Genomic DNA, 27,899 nt, shown 5'->3' with positions numbered 1-27,899 from the left:
ATGAAACCGAGCTATTTCATCTATATTTTCTGGCATCTATACTACCCCATATAACACTGAACACCATAGCCGCCCCTCTATTTTAGTTATCATCTATAGAGAAGACATGGCCGGTCGGGCTAGTAGTTGTCTAGTGGATATAGGAAAATGTACAAATGCAGGAGCATATATGTGTTATATATATTGGTACTAGCTAGTTATCGAATCCGAAAGGTAGCTAGGCCAGTGACGCGCACACAGGAGATTAATATGGCGAGCAGCGGCGGCGACGAGAAGGCGGCTGCGGTGGTGCAGAACAAGAAGGTGGTGCTAAGGAGGTACGTCACCGGCCTCCCCACCGAAGAGGATATGGAGATCGTCGTGGACACTATCGTTCTGCGCGTGCCGGCGGGGCAGACCGCCGTCCTAGTCAAGAACCTCTACCTGTCCTGCGACCCCTGGATGCGTGACCGCATGAGCAAGCACGATGACGGCGACCCCACCGTCCTCGCCCCGGACTTTGTGATCGGAGAGGTACGCGTCTAAATTCGATCCACCACCAACTGGTCATCCATGCATGCGCTAAACGTCATTGCGGGCATTAGAATCAGTTGTCGTCTCATTCATTGATCAGGCCATGGTCAATTTCGGTGTGGGCAAGGTGATCGATTCGACGCACCCAGAGCTCACCGCCGGTGACCTCGTGTGGGGGATGAGTGGATGGGAGGAATACACACTCGTCACCCAGACGGAATACCTGAGCAAGATCAACCACAAGGAGCTGCCGCTCTCCTACTACACGGGGGTTCTTGGTCAGCAATTAATAATCTCAATTGCTGCATGCATGCACAGTTCTTTCCAGTTAATTATACAAATTCTTCTACGTTTTCCATATATATTTGAAATATAACGGTTTTTGCTCGTCATTGATGCTGGTGGCTGCTCCGAATGTCATCCACCGCCTTCCAGGCATGCCCGGGCTCACAGCTTTCTCCTGCTTCTTCGAGCTGGGCAAGCCGAAGAAGGGCGACTTCGTGTTCGTCTCCGCGGCGTCAGGCGCCGTCGGGCAAGTCGTCGGGCAGCTGGCCAAGATCGCCGGCTGCTTCGTGGTCGGCAGCGCCGGCTCCGACGAGAAGGTCAGTCTCCTCAAGGACAAGTTCGGCTACGACGACGCGTTCAACTACAGGTCCGAGACCGACCTCGGCGCCGCGCTCAGGAGGTGCCTTCCAGACGGCATCGACGTCTACTTCGACAGCGTGGGCGGCGCGACGCTGGACGCCGCCCTGCTGCACATGCGCCACGGCGGCAGGGTCGCGGTCTGCGGCATGATCTCGCAGTACGGTCTGGAGGAGCCGTACGGCGTGCGCAACCTGTACTGCATCATCGGCAAGACCGTCCGTGTGGAGGGGTTCAACGTTAATGGCTACTTCCATCTGTACACGAGGTTCGAGGAGGAGATGGCGGGCTACATCAAGGACGGGAAGGTAACCGTCGTGGAGGACGTCGTCGAGGGTATTGAGAGCGCGCCAGCATCTCTGATCGGATTGTTCTCTGGCAGAAACGTAGGGAAGCAGGTCGTTGCGATTGCGCATTCAGGAACTCCGTAACGGTGACGAGATGAGAAGAACAAGGCTTGGGCCACTTGCCTACTTGTTGTGTGTGATGTCATCATAAGAAGGCTTGGCACCGTTATATGCACTACACTAAAACATAAAATCTCCGACGGCCAAAACCGTCGCACATAAGCGACTATTTCCGACAGTTTCGTGTTATCTCCGACGGTCTTTAGCTGTCAGACATAACAGGTCGGAAATAGTGTTATGTCCGACGGCAGCCGTAAGACATAATGTATCTCCGACGGCCATGTGAAGCCGTCGAAGATAGTTCTCAGTAATGGTTTTAACGACCGCGGACGGGGCCCACAACCCTTATGTCCAACGGCTTAGCGTAGGCTGTCGGACATAAGAGGCTCTTATGTTCGACGGCCTAAACTAAGCCGTCGGACATAACGTATTTCAGCAATTGCAGAAAATGTTGTTTTTATAAATTTCTGACATTTACAGAAAAAATCACATATTGCATACACATGTACACAGATTGCATATACAACCATATATTCACATTCACAAACATCAATTCACATAAGCATTCACCATTTTACGAATCGACGGGTAAAAGCTCATGGCGTACATCGTCAAACATCTTTTCCATCCTATCGTAGTCCCCCTCTTCATGTGACTGAACTTCCGATACAATACGAGGAGATGGGTCCTCATCGTGGTGCACCCACATCTCATAACCTGGCATATAACCTTTCTTACAAAGATCTATCGACATAGTCCTCCTGTCAAGAAAATAAATGTTCCGACACTTGCTATAAGGGCACCTAACATCGGTTTTAGCCTCTGACCAAGCAAAAGCACGGTTGAGAAACGCGTTAGTCTTGGCAACCCACTCACTTGATAGAGCACCGCTTTTTTTCCAACCTTCATACATCCATCGACGATCCTCCTCCATACTAGATACGAGATGTTAACAACATCAGTTAAGTAAATCACGCTCTTACATCTACGATACACTATGAATAACTAGAACTATCATAAATTATTACGTAGTTAAACTAATAAACCACACCAGTACAATATTATATAGAAAAAACATTTCACGCAACCCTAAACCATATAAAATGACCTTATTTCCGAGGGCATAATAATTACCCTCAGAAATTAAAAGTTTAAATTATCTAGACACCAATAAATGAATTAAAACATGATAATTTAATTACATAAACAAACTCCGCCGGTCGGACATAACAAATAAATCATTTAATACTAAAAATAACTCCTAGCTAGCAAACAATTTATATGCATCTACACAATTATAATACAAGCCATAGAATACTCACTTAGCTGATGGTGAGATCGGGATGGCCGGTGGCGGACGATGTAGTGGCAGATGGATGTTAGAGCCGGCAAGGCGGTGGAGACGAGCAGGCGCCAGCAGGAGCGAGAAGGCCTCCGGTGGGCGCCTGAGGTGGCGGGAGCAGGTGGCGGGGCGGACGCCGACGGGACGGGTGGCTGTGTGGGCGATGGACATGGGCGCCGGCGGGGGTGCCGGAGCGAGCGGTGGAGGCACCGGTGGGGTGGGCTGGCGACGGAGGCGCCGACGGGGTAGGCTGGTGGCGGTGGCGGTGTGAGAGCTCAGCGCGCGAGCGAAATCAAACGGCGTGGGTCGGGCGGCGCTGGTTAAAATTAGTTATGTCCGACGACCTGTCATACAGCCGTCGGACATAAGACCATGTCCGACGGCTCCGAATGAAGCCGTCGGACATTGAGTGGTCGTCAGATCTTTGTCCTTTGACTGTTGTGATATTTTAATTTTTTATGAAAAACTGGAGGGGTTTGATCGCCTTCCGTGTTTTTATTGCAAACAAAAGATATAAAAAGGATCCTAAAACAGCACTCACGATACATACAAAAACAAGTGACCTAAGCTTCTAGCCTAAAGAAACTTTTTTGCCCGCGGTATAACTAGGGCAAACTCAGAGTTGAAAATTGTTTTTGCATTGTGGCACAATAATGGTAATGTTCCTAAAGAAGATCCAAAATAGATCAACACATAGTGATGACAGTCTCCATGAAAAACGAAAACTTCAATTGTTTTCTTTTCTGAAGCTATCAATGATTTAAAGAAAATTGCTAGGGGATGGCATAGAGAGGTTGAAGGTACTCCAACACGCAAGAGCTAGTTGGGAACTCAAATCACCTCAGGCATTGGAGGGGATTTGGGGAAATGAACTAGCCCCAAAGCAAATGGGCAGTCCACCAAAAGATGAAGTGTATTTGTATGTTTTGGGAACAAAGGACAAAACTACATTTTTAAAGAAACATGGTTATGCACTCGAGCAGCTCTCTAGTGTTCAAACTGTCTTTTAATACAACCTATAGTAGAAATTTTCTAGCTTGTTTGTTTTGGCAAGAACACTAGTAGAAAAGAGCTCAAAGCCGGCGATACGTTCCAATTTTCATTGGCGATTTCGGTTATCAAACGTCGCTGAAAAAACAGGTGGAGTCGGCTTAAGGAACCGCCAGTGAAAACCAATTTTCACTGGAGGTTGGTATAACTAAACCACCAGTAGAAATGTTGGCCCCTAGCACTGGCGCTACCAAAAAACGTCAGTATAAATACGTTTTCAACTCAGAGCTTCTCTGTACTGGTGGAAAACATCCAAACCACTGAAAGGTCTGAGAAACTTATATGTGTCCAATCACGACTCTATATGTTTTAGTTGAAGAAAAGAATGCAAATTAACCCCCATAAATAAGAGCATGGAATCAATTCCGACTGAAGATGAGCATTCTAAATGAGGGTCTCAACTTCCTAAAACTATGCTTCTGCTTCATTGGAGAGCGGTAGGTGGAAGACAGAACAAACAACCAGTGTATGTTGAGAAACATGTACTAAAATAAGTGGATTCTTAACTAAAGAGTATAATTATGGGTAGACTTGAAGCAAAACTCTTCTATTCCAAAGCTCCAGCCAAAGAAATATGACATGCCATCTTTGATAGTTGGAATAGCCATGCTAGTTTATGAATCAAGATGCTTTAAAATATCCCACCACTAGAAAGAGCCTCAATAGCTAATAGTCAGTTGGAGTAGACAACCATATCCACATAATATTTATCACAAACAAATTGGACCCAAGGAATATCATGGTGATTTAAGAACTTATGAAGATTCTTAAGAAACAGACATTGATTATGAATTTGAAGATTCAGAACACCCTATCCCTCTACGTACTTACACTACTGCAGTATGCCATATCTATAATGGTTAGGAACCGGCTACAGTACCGGATTTCCAACCGATACTTGGCATCTGGGACTTAAGGCCTCAATCTTTAGTCCCAGTTGTATGAACTGGTATTAAAAGGTGATCATTTAGTACCGGTTCTTGACAATAAACTGATACTAAAGATGTAACCTTTAATACTGATTAATATCAAGAACTGGTACTAAATAATCATCTTTTAGTACTGGTTATAAATTTCAACCGGTACTACAAGTTGATCCAAGGGCATAATCAATGTCTTTACATTTTTATATGTATTTACATTTTGATATATATGCAGAGAACTAAAATAGATATCACAGAATTCATAACATACATACAATAGAAAACAAACATAATTCATAACAATCACCGCTTTATAGTTCACAACTCAGAGCTCACAATCACTTCATACTTTATAACTCAGAGTTCACATTCCCTAAATTGTTCATAACATTCCACATTAACACTTCATCTAGCTATGCATCAATGACAGATAAAAGATAGTCTTTTGCTTTAGAGTCTTCTAATGTCATTAATATGACGATGTTTCCGAATCCTCTTTCAACATTTTGAGAGCAAGATGAAGCACCTTGCCTCTGAAACCACGCCTCTTAAGTTTTTAGTACACTTCTCCATATTCATTGGACCTCTAAAACCATGTACTTTTTTGTCTTCTTGTAGCAGCCTAGAAAATTGTTGACCAATACTTGAATTAGTTTGACAACTAGTACTTGCATGCAATGTCTTCAACCTCTTTATGTTGGATGGAGCAGCAGGAGCAGTCAGAACAATTTTAGTTGGATAATCAGTGACGAAGTCACGGTCAACATATTGAACACATCAAGCCATGTACTCACATTCTCCATAAGTCGTTCTTTTCCTTCCTGCATTAAAATTCAATTAGAAAATGTCTAAAGGTGAAAATAAGTTTGAGATTATAATATAGATTCAACTGTTACTTATGATCTTTGACTATCTTTTCTATTTCAATAATATGTTCTTTTGCTTCTTTTAAACTCAGGTTTTTTGTAAATCCATTAAATATTACCCATTCAATTACAGTATCTTGAGTGGCTCTCCAATCATCGTCTCCTCGAAAAAGAAATTTGTAATTATATAGACTAAGACAAAATTCGCTTTGGATTTTCATTGGTTCAATGTAAATATGAAAAAAATACATCATCCAAAAATTATATACATAATATTGTTACGTAAAACAAAAGCATTATTAAACCTCACAGGAGAGTTTCCACACAATCCAAACTATAGATTCAATCGAACGAGACAAGTCAGTTGATAAGAACAATCTTTTGAACTAAAAACTTAAGTCAAATGTAACCTTGGGGGTTACCTGATTTTGATACATGACGACTGTCACGTTCGTTGGTGAGGCTTGACACGATCAATAGCTTTGGGCCAGGTGTGTGCGGCCGATGTTAGACGACCGAGTTTGGCGCTTGCATACAGGTCAACACTGAGACGCACAACCTGTGGCGGAGCAAGAATCCGAACAAGTGCATTCTATTTAGTGTTTCAGTTTTACTGACTGGACGATTGAACCTGTACGTACGTGATTAAAAGATACAAATTAATGGGAGCATTTTTTGTTCAAACTTATGTAAAATGAAGCAATCATTTGAAGGGTGACAAAATACAGAGAACTTTATTCAAATCACTCTCTAAATTAGGATTTAGAGGTCGAGTTTAAGATAGCCTTAGTGATGCTCTATTTTCAGTTTTTACATACATTGCTACTATCAAAAAAATGCAAGATGGGAAATCACAATAATACCACCAGCACAATCTCTTCTATGTCTAGCGTTCTAGAGAGTGTATCTAAATATAGTAGTTTATATCTAAATGAATAGTAAACATAAACCTTTTCATAATTTGGTGTGTAGGGATTGGAGTATTACTATTTATCTCTCGCACCCTCTTGTTGACAGCGCCACGATGATGGCGTAGGTGCGGCGACGGTAGCGCTTCCAGCGAGGTGCGGTGGAAGTAGCACAAACGACAACGGTGTCACATGTGAGAAGACATCGACAGAGGTGGTAGAATTGTGTCTATGGTTTGTGTGAACTTGTGAGCAATTATATAGATCGTACATTATTACCAGTTCTTTTGTAAAACATGTACTAATGCTAAGGATTTAGTATTGGTTCTATTCAAGAACCGGTAATAATGCTAAATCATTGGTACTGGTTCAAGATAATTACATGTACTAAAACATAAGCTTTAGTAGTGGTTCTGGACCAAAACCGATACTAAAATATTCTTTTTAATTTTCTATTTAAAGATATGATTACATTAACAAGCTATGTGAACATACAAGTTTTTTGCAATGGATATGTGCACAAAAATACAAGTTCTTTATTGAATACCCAAATGCACAAATAGCTCATTTATTGATTGTATAAAATCTTAATATATTAATACATATTTTTAATACAAAAAAGTGCAAAAATATGTCTGAGTTCCTCTGTCCCTAGCTAACTGAGTCCAAGGGGTTCCAAGCGAGGGATGAAGATGCCTTACAACAAACTAGCCTATAGAGTAGGAAATAAAAAATAAATTCAACTAAAGGATAATTTGAAGACGTATTTTCTTATTTCCTGCCTAAAGGCTAGTTTAATTACATTTCGTTTCACGGTGACCAATGTGAGGATGCTTCCTATGCAAAAACATATAAAACATAAAAATTACAGAGTAAACAAAAAATAAAACATGGATGGACATTATTTTTAGAGTGTGTAAAAGATACCTGGAGGATGTGGTATCACTGCTACAATGACACTCAACATGCTTACTTAAAACTTTCAATGACACACTCAAAGTGACACACTTAGTGACACTTAGCACATTTAGTACTCACAAATGATACAGGGTTGGGGGAGGACTACATTTATAGGGGAGACCCCTATCTAGAAACCAGTACTGAATGCTTAACTTTTATTACTGGTTTTATAAAACAACCAATGCTTATCTAATTTTGGCGAGAATCCTTATTACACTAGTGGGAATTGAAAATACCTTTTAGTATCGATTCATACCAAAGAATGGTACTAGAGGCATCTCTGGTTTTTAAGAAAGCTATGGGATCTTCATTATCGGTTGATGTTTCCAACCACTACTAAAGAGTTAAGCTTTGGTACTGGTTTTGTAGTAGAACCGGTACTAAAGGTTTTGGTACTTGTTCTTGTATTAATATGGTACTCAATTACTTAATATTAGTACTGGTTGTGGACAACAACCAATAGTAATATATTTTTCATGGATCTTCATATTTAAAATCGACACTAAAGCCAATACCAATACTGAACTAGCACTGAAGCTAATACAAATATCGGTTTTAAATCAACCAAAACAAAAGTTGTTGGACCGAAGCTCCATTCTCTAGTACTGTTAGGTACATAGACAATTACTCCGGTTGCATTTGTAGGCTTTTGACTATATTAGCATCAAGCCACCATAGGCAGTGTTCCCTAAACTTGTCAACCTACTTGATGATTCACTTTGGCAAGGGAAATTTATCATAGCAAAACGGGAATGGTTGTGAAAACTACATTAGTGAGTTCCAATTGTCCTACCTGATTTAAAAAAGAGGAAACACTGACCAATCTTCGCTCACATCATGAAACAATAGAATAGAAGTATGCAAATGTTGGTTTTGTAATACTCAAAGGCAGACCCAAATAAGTGAAGGTCAAGGAGGCCTTGGAGTAACCAAAAGCTGTGTGTAGAAGATGCAACCTAATTTATCCTATACAACATTTATAGGGATCATAAAAGACTTATCGAAGTTAACTCTTAGGCATGTAGATTCCTAAAGTCGATGAAGATGTTCATCTAAAAAGTTAGTTGTTCCACTTGACCTTGTAGAAATATTTTTGCATCATCAACATACTATAGCGTGGGGTGTCCTAATCATTTAGTAGAGGCACATAAAGCCTTAGGTCTCTAGAAACTTGAGTCGCATTGAACAAAGTTTGTAAAAAGTTAGTTAACAACACAAAAAGAAGGAGGGACATAGGGTATCCTTTTATTACACCCCATTAACAAATGAAACACCTTGCCTAGCACACCATTGAAAGTTACAGTTGATATTGCTGAGTCAAAAGTAAGTTGCATCCAAGATAGCCATTTTGCTTGAAGGCGTTTTTCTCCATAATCTACATGATGAGTTTGTGCTCCACTTTATCAAAAAATTTACAAAATAAAACTTCAAAAATGAAAAGTCCTCTCCTAGAAATATGGCACATATGTATACACTTCAAGGATGAGGCAAGATTGTCTTGGACATATTGAAGCTTGATGAAGCCATATTGGTTCTTGTGAATAAATCAAGGTAAGACCCCTTGTAGTCTATTTTCTAGGGTTTTGTAATAATTTTAATTGAGGTGTATAAAATGGAGATAAGCCTAAAGTCAAAGACGTTGTCTACATCATCAAGAATTAGAGTGATGTAGGAGCCATTATAATGGTCCATAAACAAAATAATCATTCAAGAATTCAGTTCAAAATCTATAGAAATCTTCACAAATGATTGGCCAATATCTTTTGATGAAATATACATTCAACATCAGGCCCTAGTGTTTTATCTAAGGCCGGGTATAAGCTTTACTACTTGATCAATGTCTACCTTTTCTATAGCAACCACAAGATGAGAGATCATGCTAGGAAGTGTGGAACCAAATAAAAAAGAATGACATTGAATTCACATTTATGGAACTAGATTAATTGCAAGATCAAATTTGCTTCTAGGATTGAGCTAATGTTCCATTCAATGAGAGGGTCTCAAAATTTTGCTAGAAAACATAGAAAAACCAAGATAAGGTTTACTCTAGCAATAATATCTTTTAGATTTGAACAAGAACATCTAGGGATTTTAAAATCTTTCAAAGATGCTTGAATTTTGTTGTAAGATTCTTCATTGCATCTGAGTGTTAAGTATGTGTGCACCAACCTTATTTTGCTTGATTGAGGAACACTTCATGATCAACAAATATATTTCAAAGCAAAACATGTGAAACTTTGGTATAGTTATATTGATTGAACTAGGTAGCGGATATGATAAGATGTCTCCATAGTTAGTTGAGAAGCACAAGCATTCATATAAAACTAGTACAATGCACATGCATTGTGACATCACACAAATTATTCGATAAAATACTACTACGTAATGATTATATGGAAACGAACAACACATAACATTAAAGGACACGAGCTCTAGTGGTAGAATACTACGATGAGAGTTGAAGTGCTTATACTGGATAATACTTCTATTTCTAATCGAGACATACAAGAAACCAAAGCGCTAAGACTCAAGAATACTTCTATCTCTAATTCAGGCATACAAAGAAATCAAAGAAGTCAGTTCACATTTCAAAAGAAATAGAAGTATACATACATATGCATTGTTGTTCTACTAAATGAAATTCCCTGGTATTAAAAAATATTCTTTTGATGCAACTTCCATATACATTATTCAAATTCTAGGTCGATGTGGGCGGCGATCTTGCTGACCTGCCAGCAGAGGAGGCCTACATCGAGGAGGTAGTGCTGGGTGTAGGTGCAGAAGACCTTGGCGAACACATTTGGCTCCTAGCGGTAACCGTGAGTTGGATATCGATAGAAGTAGAAGGTTTTTTGCAAAACGAGACGACGGTGGAACCAAAAAACTGGTGCTTTATAGTACTATAAAAGTTATCGAGCAAAATGACGTAAAAAATTAATCCAATCTTTGCAAAAAGAGGAATTATTGCTTGTTGGTCCATGTTTTAAAGATAAACTAATCATGCATCAAAAATGCATTGCCTCATTAAATACAAACATTTTTGCCACATAAACATTGGGTTTGTTCCTATCCTCTGGATTCCTATAAATGTTAAAATCTCTAACGACAAATCAATCAACTATATATGTCGTCTATATTTTAAACCAAAGATTTAAAAAATTATGTCCACCATAGTGCATGGGGCATAGACATTCGTTGGAAACCAAATTTCAAACAATATAAGGAGTGGAATTAAACTAAAATTGAAAAATAATTCTAAAAGATAAATGTACCATGAAAGGAGCCACTTCTCTAGAGAGTTATAGAACCAACCAAAGCACCCATACAAGGGACAAACTCAAAACAATCAAAATAAGGTGAAAATGACATATGAAACTATTATTAAAGGAATCATGCTTAGTTTCTTGCAAACAAGAAATATCACAACAATTTTCCATGATACGTTCCTTAACCGAATTTTAGTTATTATTTGAGTTTATTCCGAGAATATTCCAACTAAGAACCTACCATAGTCTAGTATTCATGACTAAAAGGTGGGAGGAACACAAAAGTTAGATAGTATAGGAAACACAGATGCCTCTAAAATAGTCTTCCTTCTCCACCTCCCCTTGTAGACCATTTAAATCAGGATCATTCATAGAGCTTTTAGGCTTCTTGGGTTAGATCACTATATTTTTGTGGTAGTCTTGGCATGAAGCTTTTCTTTATTCAGTTTCTTTATATTAATTTTGCAAAAGGTGGTGCTAAGATCCTACACTATGAAGGATGAAATAAATGGCAGTTTAGTGGCATAACCAACACAAATACAATCTTTGCATGTAGATGGCTTGAAACATTAATAAGGGCATGGTGACGACTACTATCTCTAACTTCAGAATCAAAGATTTGGTGAGTATGTTAGTGCTTCTGATATTGAGGACAAAGGTATTATTAAGGCTAACTCGTCAGGAACAATGACAATAGTACTAAGGAAGTAAGGCGGAGGTTCTTGGTACCACTATGACTTAACATAGTAATTTTATTATGCAGCGAGCTTTGAGTCTCATAGTCGAGTAAAATGATAAGATACAACACAATAATCTTTTCCACATGTTCTTTAATGTCATGGACTATCGTGTACCTACCATCATTGATGGCGGTAGTTGCAACAAGCTAGTGAACACTAAGTTGGTCAAAAAACTTGGTTTGGCCAGAAGATAGCATACCCATCCTTACCACAATTATGAAAATGGTCGAAAATATATACTTTTTTGGATATCAATTTTTTGGTCGTTTTTTCTTTGATTGCGTAAAAATAGGGTATAGAATCTGCTATACAAATTTGTATCCCTGATTTTAACATTGAGCTTGTAAATATTCATTAATGGTAAACCTCAAATTTATCATATATCTTCTCAAATAATAGATATAAAATTTGGATGCAGATTTGCATACTGATTTAGATATTTGTTCACCGTTTTTGTTGTAGGGAGCAAATAATGCATACAACAATTTATGCAAAATTTTGTTCTTATTTGTAACAATGTGCTTGATAACATAAAAAAGATGAGCATCAAATCTCATACATATCTATTTTAAAATATTAAATTTGTCCAAACAATTTGGATATGCACTTTCATCCCTACCACATTCAATGGTTCAACAATAGTGAAAAAGTTAAGGTAACTCAAACAGCGAGAGTGCATTTTTCTCTATTGGGTCTTATCATGATTTTGTTGATTTTGATGTGGCCCCTATTGATGCTTGTTGTCTTTTGTTGGGACATCTTTGGGAGTCTGATACAAATGCTATTTACCATGTAGAGCTAATAAGTACTCATGCATAAAACAAAGAAAATTATTTTAATTCTAATGACTTAGGCTGAAAATTTCAAAAATGAACAAGATAAGAATATGTATAATGCTAAGCATAAGGGTGCTTCAGAATCTAAAAACTAACAAGTGTTTAAGTTAAATGCTCCTATTTTTACTTGTTATTAAATCTGGTCTTCATGAGTTACATGGTAAAATGGCATATGCTATGCAGTAGTATGCCAACATATTTTTATTCCATGTAGAATAAGTCCATTGTGTTGTTGGTTGTGCTTGCTAACCTTTTACATGACTATATGGATGTGTTCCCACCAGAGATACCCCATTGATTTCCACTAGTGAGGGGCATTGAGCACAAGTTTGGTTTGATTCCAACAGCAAGCTTGCCAAATCATGCCACTTACAAGACAAACCTATAGGAGGATGAGGATTATTAGCAATAAGTCTGGGACCTTTTGGGTCATGAGTACTTTCATGAGAGCCTTAATCCTTATTCTATTCAAGTTTTTTTGGTTCCTAAGAAAGATGATTTTTGGTACATGTGTGTTGATTATAGATCCATTAATAATATCACCATTCAATACCGCCACCCTACACCTAGATTAGAAGAAATGTTTGATGAGTTAAGTGATTGTTATATTTTCTAAAAAATTGACATATATAGTGGTTAGTGGTTACCACCAGATTCGTATGGCTTTAGGAGATAAATGAAAAATTGCATATAAAACTAAGTTTGGCATGTATGAGTTGTTAGTAATGACTTTTGGGATAACTAACGCACCTAGCACTTCCATGAGATTGATGAATAAGGTTTTACGTCCATCCATTCGTAAATTGTGGAGGTTTATTTTAATGATATACTCATTTACAACAAGTAAGTGGATGAGCATCCACGTGTTGTTTTTAATTCCTTATGTCCAGGACGTTTGTTCCATAACCTTGAGAAGTGCACCTTTTGCACCGATCAAGTGTCTTTTCTTGGTTGTGTTGATACACCACGGGGCATTGAGCTGGATGAGGCAAAGATTGTTGCCCTTATGAGCTAGCCACTTTCAACTTTAGCCACATAGGTTTGTTCTTTTCTAGGTCTTGTAGGTTTCTATAAGCATTACGTGCAAAATTTTAACACTAATTTAGGACCTCACCATCAATTGACAAAAAATGGAGTGTTCTTTCAATGGGGATAGTGTAACAACAAGCTTTGATACCTTCAAGTCAAAGCTCACAGAAGCACCACTGCTACATTTTCTAGATTTTGATAAGATCTTTGAACTAGAGTGTGACGTAAGTGGCATTGTCATCGGAGGAGTGTTCATTCAAGGAGATAAACATATTGCATTATTTAGTGAAAAAACTACATGGTCTAGCTTTGAATTATTGCACATAGGACATATAAGTTTATGCTTTAGTGCATATTTTGCAAATGCGTCAACATTATCTATGGTCTAAAGAATTTGTCATACGTTGAGATCATGAACCTTTGAAGTACATTAAGGGTTGAGGTAATCTGAATAAATGTTATGCTAAATGGATGGAATTCATAGTCATGTCCATACATTATTAAACATAAGAAATGGAAAGGCAATTTGATAATTGATGTTTTATCTTAACGTTATACCATAATGTTTCAACTTGATCATAAAATATTTGATTTAGAAATTATAAAGAGAATATATGCTAGTTATTTGGACTATAACTTTTTGCTATTCCTCCAACCGAGGCTATTCAAAAACAAATAAAATATCAAAATATGAATTTTCGTTGGATCACATGATTTCAAATGAAAAGCTTGTCAATTCCAAAGTTGTATAGCTCTTTAAGATCTTCAATTGTAGATGGTAATTTCTCTATGTGAGGCGATTCCAAATTTTGGATGTCAAAATATGAGGATTTCATACTGATTTTTTGTAGCCATAGATTATTTCACTGAAAAAAAATTACCAACCGCAAATGCTTTAGGCTTTTTTTTACATGTATGATTTTAGTTTTGCTCATTTCTCTATATGAAGTCAGTTGGGCAAACTGGAAATTAGAATGTCAACATGTGAGAACATCAACCATAATTTCAGTAGTAGAAAAGGGCTCTAAGTGGGTGGTACACACAAATTTTTATTGCCGATTTTAGTTACCGCGCGTCAGTGAAATTAAACAGGTGGGACCGGCTTAAGAAACCGCCACTCGAAATAGCTTTAGGACCGTCGATATAGAGCTTATGTGTACTAGTGTCTGTGATTTTCAAAAGAAAAAAATCATCGACACTATAACGTTATATATAGATTTTTTAAAGATATCCAATTTTGGAATAAAAGTTTATCTTCATCCGTCTTTGTTGAAAACCAATCAATGTTATTGTGCTGGATCTATTTTAGCGACGGCCGGTGAAATAAATTTAGATCTAGTTGCCTCTAAATTAAAGTTTGGAGCCTTTGAAGGGACGAGTATCGACATCGTACCTCCAAAAATTAATATCGAGAGACAGATCATTTAATCATTTAAGAAACAGTTTTAAAACATGGTTTTAAATAGATCTGTCTCTATTTAAAAAAACAGAGACATTGCTATAAATCAATTACTTGCATATTAGTAAAATTGTACCATACATATTCTCTTGTAAATATGACGCATTTGCGGTGAACAGCAGCTTGTTTTCAAATGAAATAGCCGAAGGGTAAATCTGACGCTTTTGCGGGCATCGAACAGGCCAGGACGGCCGGTGATATCCATCGAGAGGAAGGATGGTTGGTTCAAAGAACGGAGACTTGGAGATGACTTGTAGGACTAGGGCCCATGTACGTATCAGTGACATGGATGGCTTGAGAGAGAGTGTAGCTTCTGCACTACCCCATATGGAACTGAGCTCCATAGCCGCCCCTCTACCTTTTTTATTTATGAATAGAAAAGACAGGCCGGCGTAGTAGTCGGTAGATGATGTGCACTTGTAGGAGTTTATATATATAGCTAACAAGAAGAATATGTCGACGAAAAGGCGGTGGTGCAGAACAAGAAGGTGGTTCTGAGGAGGTACGTCACCGGCCGGTTCCCCACCGAAAATGATATGGAGATCATTGTCGACACTATCAGCCTGCGTGTGCCGTCGGGGCAGACAGCCGTGCTGGTCAAGAACCTGTACCTGTCCTGCGACCCCTGGATGCGTGGCCGCATGAACAAGCAAGACGACGGCCCCACCGTGCCGCCCCACGGAGAGGTAAGCACGTCTATGCAGCTTGCTAATTCGTCGCAAACTACGTACGACGACGTGGGAGCTTTCAGAAGAATCAGATGTGAAGAAATCTCTCTGGGTGTGATTCGTAATTCGTAAATCTGTAGGCCATGGTCAATTTCTCTGTGGGCAATGTGATGGACTCGACGCACCCAGACTTCACCGCCGGCGACCTCGTATGGGGTATGACTGGGTGGGAGGAGTACACCCTCGTCATCCAGCCCGAATCCCTGAGAAAGATCAACCACACCGAGCTGCCGCTCTCCTACTACACGGGCGTTCTTGGTGACCGACCTCAACGACTGCATTCTGTCTTGCGCACTCCTAATTACTATTATCTATTTTACTCTAGTTCTAGCTACAGATTATGCTACGTTTTGCTTCCAAAATATACCAGTCCATCACTAACGTACGTTTATCCGATGTTACCGCCATCCAGGCATGCCAGGGCTCACTGCGTACGCCTGCTTCTTCGAGGTCGGGAAGCCGAGGAAGGGCGACTTCGTGTTCGTCTCGGCGGCGTCAGGCGCCGTCGGGCAACTCGTCGGGCAGCTCGCCAAGATCGCCGGTTGCTACGTGGTCGGCAGCGCGGGCTCCGACGACAAGGTCGGCCTCCTCAAGACCAAGTTCGGCTTCGACGACGCGTTCAACTACAAGTAGAGATGGCCAAACGGGCCGCCCGGCCCGGCCCGGCCCGGGCCCGGTGAAGCCCGGCCAAAAACCGGGCCGGGCCTGCTGTGCCATCGTGCTCAAGTTCCTGTCCAAGCCCGGCCCGCAGCGGGCCTAAACGGGCCGGGCCGGCCCGTTTAGCACGAAAAAACGGGCCGAAAAGCGGGCTAAACGGGCCGGTAAGCACGTTTTAGTGTAAAAAAACCGGGCTTAACGGGTTTAGAGGTAAACGGGCCGTGCCGGGCTAGCCCGCCGTGCCTAGTTTCCTGTCCAAGCCCGCCCGCTTATTCTACCGTGCCGGGTTCGGACCGGGCCCAAAAAGCGGGCTTCGTGCCGGGCTCACGGGCCTCGTGCTTTTTGGCCATCTATAACTACAAGTCCGAGGCCGACCTCGGCGCCGCGCTCAAGCGGTGCCTTCCCGACGGCGTCGACGTCTACTTCGACAGCGTGGGCGGCGCGACGCTCGACGCCGTGCTGCTCCAGATGCGCCGCGGCGGCAGGGTCGCGGCCTGCGGCATGATCTCGCAGTACAATCTGGAGGAGCCGTACGGCCTGCGCAACCTCTACTGCATCGTCGCCAAGTCCATCCGGCTGGAGGGGTTCTACTTTACTTCCTACATGCATGTGTACGCGAGGTTCGAGGAAGAGATGGCTGGCTACATCAAGGACGGGAAGGTCACCGTCGTCGAGGACGTCGTCGAGGGCATTGACAGCGCACCGGCTGCTCTGATAGGGTTGTTCTCTGGCAAAAACGTAGGGAAGCAGTTGGTTGCCATTGCAAGGGCATGAGTTGAAGCAGGAACTGATCCGTTCTGGTGACCAGCTGAGCGAAAACAAGTATTGTGTGCTACTACTTGAGTGAAGCCTCTTCTACCGATCCTAGCTTGTTTAAATATATAAGAGGGCACTGTTATTGTATATTGCAATAAAAAACATATTATAGTTTGCATTTCATCGGTATATTCTCACCTAAATGAAGGCCAATGCACTTTTATTTGAGGATCTCAGTATGATAAATAAACAAAGCAGTCGATTCACACTCATTTCCATCTGTGTAGTACCATCATGATTGTGGACAGGAGCGGATCAAGGATCCGATCACGTCCCGAGCCGGTCTATCGAAAATAATATTCTTCTACTATATTTTAGTCTAAAAGCAACAAATTTAATTGAAACGTATGGATCATGTTCATGGCCACGGACCGAATGGCCCAGACTTGTATCCGCCTCTGATTATGGAAGCAACACATATATGATCCAGTATTATAAATCAGATAGTGCATTATTCTTCGGTTGTTAACGAGACCAAAAAATATCAGGCTCATACAGTTGTCTCCAGCAACTATCCTATCCATCCTATATCTCATTCTCTGTTTAAACTTGTCGGCGTTTCAAGACCGGGGGTCCCTAAGCCGACGAGTGAGTGTGCCGCGTGCCCCAGCCCAGATGGGTCGAGCGCGTGGGCGAGCGCGAAGGGGGGAGAGCGAGGTGGCCGGAGACGGGCGTGAGAGAGGTGGAAATCCCGCGGCCTTCGTGTTCGTCCCGCGCCCAGGTCGGGTGCGCTTGCAGTAGGGGGTTACAAGCGTCCACGCGGGTGAGGGAAGCGAGCGGCCCCAAGAGAGCGCCTGTCCCGTCCTCGTCCCCGCGCGGCCAACCCTTTCTAAGAAGGTCCTGGTCCTTCCTTTTATAGGCGTAAGGAGAGGATCCAGGTGTACAATGGGGGTGTAGCAGAGTGCTACGTGTCTAGCGGAGGGAGAGCTAGCGCCCTAAGTACATGTCAATGTGGCAGCCGGAGAGATCTTGGCACCCTGCTGGTGTGATGTCGTGGCTGTCGGAGGAGCAACGGAGCCTGGCGGAGGGACAGCTGTCGGAGCGGTTGAGTCCTTGCTGACGTCCCCCTGCTTCCGTAAGGGAGCTGAGAGCCGCCGTCGTCACAGGACTAGCGGGGCGCCATCATTGCCTATCTGGCGGAGCGAGCCAGATGGGACACCGGTCTTGTTCTCTGCGGCCTGAGTCGGCTCGGGGCAGGGTGATGATGGCGCTTCCTGTTGACGTGGCGGGCCTGTGCCCTAGGTCGGGCGACGTGGAGGCTCCTCCGAAACCGAGGTCGAGTCTGTCTTCCATGGCCGAGGCCGAGCCCGAGCCCCTGGGTCGGGCGAGGCGGAGATTGTTCGGCAGAGGCCTGGGCGGAGTCCGAGCCCTGGGGTCGGGCGAAGCGGAGTTCGCCGTCTTCCGGGGCTTAGCCCGAGTCCGAGCCCTGGGTCGGGCGGAGCGGAGTTCGCCGTCTTCCGGGGCTTAGCCCGAGTCCGAGCCCTGGGTCGGGCGGAGCGGAGTTCGCCGTCTTCCGGGGCTTAGCCCGAGTCCGAGCCCTGGGTCGGGCGGAGCGGAGTTCGCCGTCTTCCGGGGCTTAGCCCGAGTCCGAGCCCTGGGTCGGGCGGAGCGGAGTTCGCCGTCTTCCGGGGCTTAGTCCGAGTCCGAGCCCTGGGTCGGGCGGAGCGGAGTTCGCCGTCTTCCGGGGCTTAGCCCGAGTCCAAGCCCTGGGTCGGGCGGAGCGGAGTTTCCTATGGCGCCTTTGGCAGGGCCTGACTACCTGTCAGTCTCACTCTGTCAAGTGACACTGCAGTCGGAGTGGCGCAGGCGGCGCTGTCCTTCTGTCAGACCGGTCAGTGGAGCGGCGAAGTGACGGCGGTCACTTCGGCTCTGCCGGGGGGGCGCGTCAGGACAAAGGTGTCAGGCCACCTTTGCGTTAAATGCTCCTGCGACTCGGTCGGTCGGTGCGGCGATTTAGTCAGGGTTGCTTCTGAGAGAAGGCAAGGCCTCGGGCGAGCCGGAGATGTGTCCGCCGTTAAAGGGGGGCCTCGGGCGAGACGAAAATCTCTCGGGGTCGGCTGCCCTTGTCCGAGGCTAGGCTCGGGCGAGGCGTGATCGAGTCGCTCGTATGGACTGATCCCTGACTTAATCGCACCCATCAGGCCTCTGCAGCTTTATGCTGATGGGGGTTACCAGCTGAGAATTAGGCGTCTTGAGGGTACCCCTAATTATGGTCCCCGACAGTAGCCCCCGAGCCTCGAAGGGAGTGTTAACACTCGCTTGGAGGCTTTCGTCGCACTTTTTTGCAAGGGGACCAGCCTTTCTCGGTTGCATTTTGTTCCGGTGGGTGCGCGCGAGCGCACCCGCCGGGTGTAGCCCCCGAGGCCTCGGAGGAGTGGTTTCACTCCTTCGAGGTCTTAGTGCCTTGCGTAATGCTTCGGCTGGTCTGGTTGTTCCCTCATGCGAACTGGCCGTAGCCCGGGTGCACGATCGGGGCCCAAGTTCTCGGGCTGGTATGTTGACGCTGTCAACGGTTCGGCCGGAGCCGGGTTTGCGAGAGCAGCCCCCGAGCCTCCGCACAGGGCGAGAGGGCGATCAGGGACAGACTCGGCTTTTTTACATACGCCCCTACGTCGCCTTTCCGCAAGGAGGAGGGGGGGGAGTGCGCCATGTTACCCTCGATGGGCACCGAACATGGTGTCTCCGGTGAGCTATAAGCGGGTAATCCGAGTGGACGTCCGTGCCCCGTTCGTTGGGGGTCGGCTAGGGGCCCAGAGGCACGCCCAAAAGTACCTGCGGGTGATCTGCCGGACCCGGTCCCCTGGCGACGGGGTCCGAGGGCTCGATGCCTCCCTCCGATGGGATTCTGTTACAAGATAGCTCCCGCTGGTCTCGGAAATGTCCTAGGGTACCTCGGGAGCGCAGCCCGAGCCTTGGTTATGTATCGAACGTACCCCTGGTCATCCCTCGCTCGGCGTCTGAGGCGACTGTGAACCCTTCGGGGGCCAGCCTTCGAACCCCTGATTAGTAATGGGCGCGGAGCCCGAGTAGCCTGAGGCGACCGTGGAGCCCTTCGGGGGGCCGGCCTTCGAACCTCTGACCAGTAGTGGGTGTAGGGCCCACGCGATCTGAGGCGACTGTTGAACCCCTCGAAGGGCCAGCCTTCGAACCTCTGATCAGTAGGGGGGCTCGGAGCCCGGTTCCTTCACAGGGAAGGATCCTTTTCGGGGTATCCCCCTTTCCCGGTCCCTGTTGCAAGAGATAGAGAAAGAGGAAAAAAGGAAAAGGATACGAAATCGAACGACGTGGCGTACCTTTTTTGGCGCGGTTATTACGGCGAAGGCGAAGCGTCGCCCGCTTCTCCTGCCAGAAACGCCGCCTGTCCCGCCGCGGAGTTAATGCGACGGGGCGAGTGGTTGGCGGGGCGGCCGTTGCGCGTGCGCGAGCCGTTCGAGGGACGGATCACGGGCGCGCCGTCTTCACGCCGTGAGAGGAGGCTCTCTTGCTGCCCCTGGACGGGACGTGAGCCTGGCTGACGACGTGACCGCTGCTCCCGCCCGCCTGCCACCGTCATTACTGCCGGCCCACTTTCGGCCGCATTGACCGTCGCACCAGGCTGGCGTTGCTGGGTCGTGCGCTGGGTCGCCTCGAGTCGCGGCATTGGTTCCGCAACCGAAGAGGCGCGATGGTGGCGCAAGTGGCGGTGGCAGTTGTCTGCATGCAGCATCCGGCGCGCCGGTTGCGTGACGCGTGGGCCTGGGCCTCCATGCTAGCGCGTTGGGAGTCGGAGAAGCGTGTCCACTTGGCGCGGTTGCATGCCGCCTGCATGGCTGCCCACTCCTTCCGCCCGTTGGTCTGGGCAAAAGTGGGGGGTCACTTGTAACCGCTGGGCGGTTGTGTGCACCACTCGCAGCGCTTTGGCTTCTTCTGCTCTGAGCCAGTTTGCATGACATGCGGGACCCAGCCCCCGCGCCGCAGGGGAAGGCCTTGGAGCGTGTTGGAGAAGACTCAGCCCGCGGCGTTTGGGGGCGCACGTAGGGAGAGTTGCCTTTAAAAGGAGGGCGACCCCTTTCGGAAGGCGACCATGTCTTCTTCCTCCCTTATGCGTCGCGTCTTTCCATCTTCCAAGCCCCCGGATGGGGGGTACCCGCCGTCTTTCCGCCTCATCGTTAGAGGAACGCAAATCCGTGGGAGTTGGTACCTTTCAGCCATCGTTCGGCTTCAAGGATTTTCATCATGCAGCCCGGCTGCACCCCTCCACCGGCGGTCACCCAAGATGGTGACCTCCAGCTTGATGGTGGGGGAAAGCGAGCCGGGCTGCGGCCTCTGCCCCTCCCTCAGCCTCAAGGATTTTCATCACCAAGGCTGGGGAGGGGAGTGTACCGAGTTGGGGTCGGCCCCTGCGTGGGCGGTGGCCCGCTCCTTCACTCAGTGATGAGGGGGGAGGAGCGGTTGTCGTCCGTGGCGCTGGCAGCTGTTAGAAATATGCCCTAGAGATAATCATAGAGATGAGCATATTTCTTTGTATCCATGATATATATGTTGCTTAATTGAATATCCATGGAAGGCACCTTGTATTGATTAGCAATTATGTGAATTGTTTGTGAGATTCTTTACTTATATGGTTATTCTAAATGATGTCCCTAGTCAGAGTCGATGACTAGCGCATGTATTAGTTGATGACTACATTTCACAAGTCATGAACATGGAGATGTTAAATTAATAATGTGGGCGCATGTATGACATGAGGCTGGACCGACCCAACGTGAGATATTGTAATATAGTTCTCTTCTTGCAACATGAATAATGTATCCTTAGACCTGAGATTATCGCATGTTCTCAAGATGTGAATTGACTTACTTAGGGACTATCAAACGCTATCCCGTAACTGGGTAGTTATAAAGGTAGTTTTGGGTTTGTCAGGAAGCATGCTATGAGGCATGGTCAGTCAAGATGGAATTTGTCCCTCTCTTTGTGAGAGAGATATCTCTGGGCCCCTCGAGTGATTGGATCAAGAAATGCATGGCTGTGCTAGGGTTAAGAGTTAACCATTGAAAGGATTCCAATTCACAGTATCGAGAAAGAGAGGTCAGCTTAGAGCCAGACCAAATATCGTGAGACAAAGGGAACAACATGTACTTAATGTCGCAATGGTTCGTCTGATATGATCTTTACGTACACATAGGAGTTGACATGTCTTGCTAGAGGCCGCTGTCAATTATTGGGCCAAGTAAGAGTACTCGGGCTATGTCTATTTGTACGTGAACCTATAGGGTCACACACTTAAGGGGAAGGAAGCCTAATTCGGATTAGATCCGAAATTAGACTGGGCTTTAGGGTTAATGATGGGCCTCGGCGTCAGAAGCCCACCATAACGCCTATATAATGAGGGGCGGGGGCGCGGTTAAGATATAACCTAATTCGCCACCTGCAAACCAGCAGCCGCCGCTCGCCTCTCGCCCTCGCCAAGCCGCCGTCGCGAACCTAGCAGTTCGGTACGCGGCGCTTCCTCCCTGTACGTGTGGATACCTCGGAGGTGCTGCATTTGGAGCACTTGGACGAACCGTGCGAAGACGTGAAGGACGCCGGCGACTGCACGGCACTGCTCGACGCGTTCGTCTACATCGAGACTTCTTCCGCTGCTCTGCGCGTCTAGTGGTAATTCCATGACCTATAACCGCAGTAGTTCTTGGTATTATGGGGTTGAAAATTTTGTTTTGCGCTAGTGTAGCCTCCCCGTAATCCTACAGTAGCTGCAGCGTGCCCGGCTTTTAGACGCGAGTGGCTTCGGAGCCGCTCGCGGCGCCGGCGTCTGCCACGGCAGCTGGAAGAGGTTCTTCCGCCGGCGTGATAGTCAGGGCCGGCCACGGACTGACCTCCAACTCCACGGCCTTCTGCCCGTCCTTGCCTCACGAGTTTTGGCATGGGCGGGGGCCTCCTGGCAGCAGCATCCGCCCTGAGGTCAGTGCTGCCGCTGTTCGGCCCCCCGGAGCAGAAGTCATCGTCGTCGTCGCTGCTGGAGCAGGTGGCGGCGCACCGTTCGTCGGCCTTCCGTTGCTCCGCAGGCCTTCCCCCATGGAGTGGGGTTGTTCGTACCTGCGGAGGGGGAACCGGAGTTCCGTTTGTAATGGCACTTTGAATGCCAGTGTTTTTTTGTTCATTGTGGCTGTCGAGGCCTGAACATGTATGTAATTTCGGCACGGAGCCGTGTCTTTTCCTCATTTTCGAGCACTAAGTCTCGCCTGTTGATTATCTGAACCACTTCACCAAGCATGAGTCGCCCCGTGTCAAGGTGACGAGTGAGGTATCCATATCCCGGAGGCGTAGGAGTCCCTCGGCTCGATCGGCCTTGTTGTCTGAGGCTCCTCTAGCTTAGTTAAAGAGACCCCTTGGCCGCTCTTCGATGAGCCGAGGCCAGGGGTAGCGATATCAGCACGAACAGGGGCGGAGTTGGCTCGAAAATGGGAACCTGGTTGGCCGGAGCCTAGCCGGGTTGTCCGTCAGCGGGACCGATGCCGGAGTTGACCAGCCGAGGCCTCGGACCGGGCTGGCGCCCTTGGAAGATGGTTGGCCGAGGCCCCTGGGGTAACCGGTCGAGCCGCCTGCTCGGGCCGGATTCCCGGAGAAGTCCCTGGACCGCGTCGCCGCCCGAGGCTGGGTCGGACCTTACTGAAGGTGTCATCGATGCCGAGGGTGCTACAGCCCCCTTCCAGCGTGAAGACCCGAGCCTGCAGGATCAGATTGTCTTGTAGCGTGTGCCTTCTGCGGCCGCTGAGGCCAGAAAACACACCCTCGCCGCGTTGTAAAGCTGCGTCTCCTTTCCTCTTGTTTCGAGTATCTGGACTTTTTGTCGGTAACGGGGATGTTTGTGCGGGCGAGAGTTGCTTCTCGCGAAAGGTGACGAGTGAGGTATCCGTATCCCAGAGGCGTGGGAGTCCCTCGGCTCAGTCGGCCTCGCCGCTTACGCGTACTTTCACCCGTCCATGAGGCCCTGTCTCCGACTCAGTCGAGAAGGCTCGAAGGATCCGCTTCGGCAGAAGAGCTTCCGAACGTAAAGACTTGTTCGGTCCGCGGAATCACTTTATCCGAACGCGAGTTACTTATCGCAGAAGGTGATGAGTGAGGTATCCGTATCCCGGAGGCGTAGGAGTCCCTCGGCTCGGTCAGCCTTGGCTGCTTACGTGTACTCCGTCGTTTCCAGGATCCGCTTTTCGAAGTAGTCAAAAAGCACGAAAGATATTCTGCTAAAAGAGATCTTTTTTCGAGGAAAATTTCGACGCAGAGGGGGTTTCCCCACTTTTAGCCCCCGAGGGAGGGTCGGGCTTTGCCGAGGCGAGGCCGACCCTTCCTTGATGACCAAACTTTTGCGTGGGTGCGAGGTATATGAACAACTTGAAAACATCTTAAGGGTAGAAGCGACGTAGCTGTTTGATGTTCCAAGCGTTGTCGTAGATCTCGCCTTGATTGTTGGCCAGCTTGTATGTTCCGGGCTTCAGAACTTTGGCGATGACGAATGGCCCCTCCCAGGGGGGCGTGAGCTTGTGCCTCCCTCGGGCGTCTTGCCGCAGCCGAAGCACCAGGTCGCCCACCTGGAGGTCTCAGGGCCGGACCCCTCGGGCGTGGTAGCGTCACAGGGACTGCTGATACCGCGCCGAGTGTAGTAAGGCCTTGTCCCGAGCCTCTTCCAGCTGGTCCAGCGATTCTTCTCGGCTAGCTTGGTTACTTTGATCGTTGTAGGCCCTCGTCCTCGGGGAGCCGTATTCCAGGTCAGTGGGCAAGATGGCCTCGGCCCCCGTAGACCAGGAAGAACGGCGTGAAACCCGTGGCTCGGCTTGGCGTTGTCCTCAGGCTCCAGATCACCGAGGGGAGTTCCTTCATCCATCGCTTGCCGAACTTGTTGAGGTCGTTGTAAATCCTGGGCTTGAGCCCTTGTAGAATCATACCGTTGGCACGCTCTACTTGCCCATTCGACATGGGGCGAGCCACGGCGGCCCAGTCCACCCGGATGTGGTGATCCTCGCAAAAATCCAAGAATTTTTTGCCGGTGAACTGGGTACCGTTGTCGGTGATGATGGAGTTTGGGACCCCGAAGCGATGGATGATGTTGGTGAAGAACGCCACCGCCTGCTCGGACCTGATGCTGTTCAGGGGTCGGACCTCGATCCACTTGGAGAATTTGTTGATGGCGACCAGCAGGTGCGTGTAGCCCCCGGGCGCCTTCTGCAAGGGACCGACGAGGTCCAGACCCCATACAGCAAAGGGCCAGGTGATGGGTATTGTCTGCAGAGCCTGAGCGGGCAGGTGGGTCTGCTTCGCATAGAATTGGCACCCTTCGCAGGTGCGGACAATTCTAGTGGCGTCAACCACCGCCGTTGGCTAGTAGAAGCCTTGCCGGAAAGCATTCCCGACAAGGGCTCAAGGCGCTGCATGATGGCCGCAAGCCCCCGAGTGTATTTCATGCAGGAGTTCCTGACCTTCGGCGATGGAGATACATCGCTGGAGGATGCCCGAGGGGCTGTGGTGGTAGAGCTCCTCCTCATCGCCCAGCAAGACGAACGACTTGGTGCGTCGCGCTACCCGCCGAGCCTCAGCTTGGTCAAGGGGTAGCTCTCCTTGGCGGAGATATTGCAGATACGGGGTCTGCCAATTTTGATCAGGCGTGGCCCCGCTCCGCTCCTCCTCGACGTGCAGTGCCTCGCCCTCGGGGGCCGAGGGTACCTCGGGTTGAACCGAGGGCGCCTCGGGCTGTGCCGAGGGTACCTCGGGCTCGGGCGTGTCGTCGATCTTGACGGAGGGTTGATGCAGATCCCGGGAGAAGACGTCCGGGGGAACCGTTGTTCGCCACGAGGCTATTTTAGCCAGCTCGTCCGCAGTCTCGTTGTAGCGCCGAGCGATGTGGTTGAGCTCGAGCCCGTAGAACTTGTCTTCCAGGCGCCGAACCTCATCGCAGTAGGCCTCCATCTTCGGATCACGGCAGTGGGAGTTCTTCATGACTTGGTCGATGACGAGCTGCGAGTCACCGCGAGCGTCGAGATGTCTGACTCCCAGCTCGATGGCGATCCGCAACCCGTTGACCAGAGCCTCGTACTCAGCCACATTGTTGGACGCCGGGAAATGGAGGCGTAGTACGTAGCGTAGGTGTTTCCCGAGGGGCGAGATGAAGAGTAGGCCCGCGCCGGCTCCCGTCTTCATCAGCGACCCGTCGAAAAACATGGTCCAGAGCTCCGGTTGGATCGGAGCCGTCGGCAGCTGGGTGTCGACCCATTCGGCTACGAAGTCCGCCAACACCTGGGACTTGATGGCTTTCCGAGGGGCGAACGAGATTGTTTCGCCCATGATTTCCACCGCCCACTTTGCGATCCTGCCCGAGGCCTCTCGGCACTGGATGATCTCCCCCAGGGGGAAGGATGACACCACAGTTACCGGATGAGACTCGAAGTAATGTCGCAACTTTCGCCTCGTCAGGATCACTGCATACATCAGCTTCTGAACTTGTGGGTAGCGGATCTTGGTCTCGGACAGTACCACGCTGACGAAGTAGACTGGCCTCTGAACGGGCAATGCGTGCCCTTCTTCTTGCCTCTCGACCACAATCGCGGCGCTAACCACCTGAGTGGTCGCGGCGACGTAGACCAAGAGGGCTTCTCCATCAGCTGGGGGCACCAAGATAGGCGCCTTTGTAAGGAGCGCCTTCAGGTTCCCGAGAGCTTCCTCGGCCTCAGGGGTCCAAGCGAAACACTCAGTCTTCCTTAAGAGGCGGTACAGAGGCAGACCTCTTTCGCCGAGGCGTGAGATGAAGCGGCTCAGGGCCGCGAGACATCCCATGACCCTCTGTACGCCTTTTAAGTCCTTGATGGGCCCCATGCCGGTGATAGCTGCGATCTTCTCCGGGTTGGCTTCGATGCCTCGCTCGGAGACGATGAACCCCAAGAGCATGCCCCGGGGCACCCCGAAGACACACTTCTCGGGATTGAGCTTGACGCCTTTCGCCTTGAGACATCGGAATGTCACTTCAAGGTCGGAAAGGAGGTCGGAAGCCTTCCTTGTCTTGACTACGATGTCGTCGACGTAGGCCTCGACTGTGCGACCGATGTGTTCGCCGAACACATGGTTCATGCACCGCTGGTACGTCGCGCCCGCATTCCTCAAACCGAACGGCATGGTGACGTAGCAGTACATGCCGAAGGGCGTGATGAAAGAAGTCGCGAGCTGGTCGGACTCTTTCATCCGGATTTGGTGATACCCTGAGTAGGCATCGAGGAAGGACAGGGTTTCGCACCCAGCAGTGGAATCCATGATTTGATCGATGCGAGGTAGAGGGTAGGGAACCTTCGGACATGCTTTGTTGAGACCAGTGTAGTCTACACACATCCGCCATTTCCCCCCTTTCTTCCTCACAAGCACAGGGTTGGCAAGCCATTCGGGATGGAATACCTCTTTGATGAACCCTGCTGCCATTAGCTTGTGGATCTCTTCGCCTATCACTCTGCGCTTCTCCTCGTCGAATCGGCGCAGAGGCTGCCTGACGGGTCGGGCTCCGGCCCGAATATCCAGCGAGTGCTCGGCGACATCCCTCGGTATGCCGGGCATGTCCGAGGGACTCCACGCAAAGACGTCGGCGTTTGCGCGGAGAAAGTCGACGAGCACTGCTTCCTATTTGGGGTCGAGCCCGGAACCGATCCGGATCTGCTTGGAGGTGTCGCCACAGGGGTCGAGAGGGACGGTCTTAACCGTCTCTGCTGGCTCGAAGTTGCCGGCATGTCGCTTCACGTCTGGCA

The 27,899-nt window shown here is 47.4% G+C and overlaps 3 protein-coding genes across 3 annotated transcripts; all 3 read left to right on the top strand.

The window, feature by feature from the left end:
- Nucleotides 1-217: 217 nt before the first annotated feature.
- LOC100383885 (Putative alcohol dehydrogenase superfamily protein) lies at nucleotides 218-1,684 on the top strand. Its single transcript, NM_001176512.1, has 3 exons — nucleotides 218-513; nucleotides 614-791; nucleotides 949-1,684. Exons 1-3 carry the CDS (start codon nucleotides 250-252, stop codon nucleotides 1,584-1,586), a joined length of 1,080 nt encoding a protein of 359 aa, NP_001169983.1. The 5' UTR covers nucleotides 218-249; the 3' UTR covers nucleotides 1,587-1,684.
- A 13,626-nt stretch (nucleotides 1,685-15,310) lies between these two features.
- On the top strand, nucleotides 15,311-17,265 carry LOC103655109 (NADP-dependent alkenal double bond reductase P2). The gene is made up of 3 exons (XM_035967192.1): nucleotides 15,311-15,627; nucleotides 15,750-15,927; nucleotides 16,082-17,265. The coding sequence occupies exons 1-3, from the start codon at nucleotides 15,478-15,480 to the stop codon at nucleotides 16,300-16,302; spliced, it is 549 nt and encodes a 182-aa protein (XP_035823085.1). The 5' UTR covers nucleotides 15,311-15,477; the 3' UTR covers nucleotides 16,303-17,265.
- LOC118476878 (2-alkenal reductase (NADP(+)-dependent)-like) lies at nucleotides 16,599-17,315 on the top strand. The gene has a single exon (XM_035967193.1). It carries the CDS (start codon nucleotides 16,795-16,797, stop codon nucleotides 17,098-17,100), a length of 306 nt encoding a protein of 101 aa, XP_035823086.1. The 5' UTR covers nucleotides 16,599-16,794; the 3' UTR covers nucleotides 17,101-17,315.
- Nucleotides 17,316-27,899: the final 10,584 nt, after the last annotated feature.

Source organism: Zea mays, chromosome 4, assembly GCF_902167145.1.
Source record: "Zea mays cultivar B73 chromosome 4, Zm-B73-REFERENCE-NAM-5.0, whole genome shotgun sequence".
NCBI classification, from domain to species: domain Eukaryota; kingdom Viridiplantae; phylum Streptophyta; class Magnoliopsida; order Poales; family Poaceae; genus Zea; species Zea mays.
This window is presented reverse-complemented; position numbering and strand designations above follow the sequence as displayed.

What these genes read in the sequence shown, in the direction of transcription:
- LOC118476878 (XM_035967193.1), top strand. Translation starts at nt 16,795, where the DNA reads ATGCGCCGCGGCGGCAGGGTCGCGGCCTGCGGCATGATCTCGCAGTAC.
- LOC100383885 (NM_001176512.1), top strand. Translation starts at nt 250, where the DNA reads ATGGCGAGCAGCGGCGGCGACGAGAAGGCGGCTGCGGTGGTGCAGAAC. An exon ending in CGGACTTTGTGATCGGAGAG is followed by an intron (nt 514 to 613) that starts GTACGCGTCTAA and finishes TTCATTGATCAG; the next exon opens with GCCATGGTCAATTTCGGTGT. An exon ending in CTACTACACGGGGGTTCTTG is followed by an intron (nt 792 to 948) that starts GTCAGCAATTAA and finishes ACCGCCTTCCAG; the next exon opens with GCATGCCCGGGCTCACAGCT.
- LOC103655109 (XM_035967192.1), top strand. Translation starts at nt 15,478, where the DNA reads ATGGAGATCATTGTCGACACTATCAGCCTGCGTGTGCCGTCGGGGCAG. An exon ending in CCGTGCCGCCCCACGGAGAG is followed by an intron (nt 15,628 to 15,749) that starts GTAAGCACGTCT and finishes GTAAATCTGTAG; the next exon opens with GCCATGGTCAATTTCTCTGT. An exon ending in CTACTACACGGGCGTTCTTG is followed by an intron (nt 15,928 to 16,081) that starts GTGACCGACCTC and finishes ACCGCCATCCAG; the next exon opens with GCATGCCAGGGCTCACTGCG.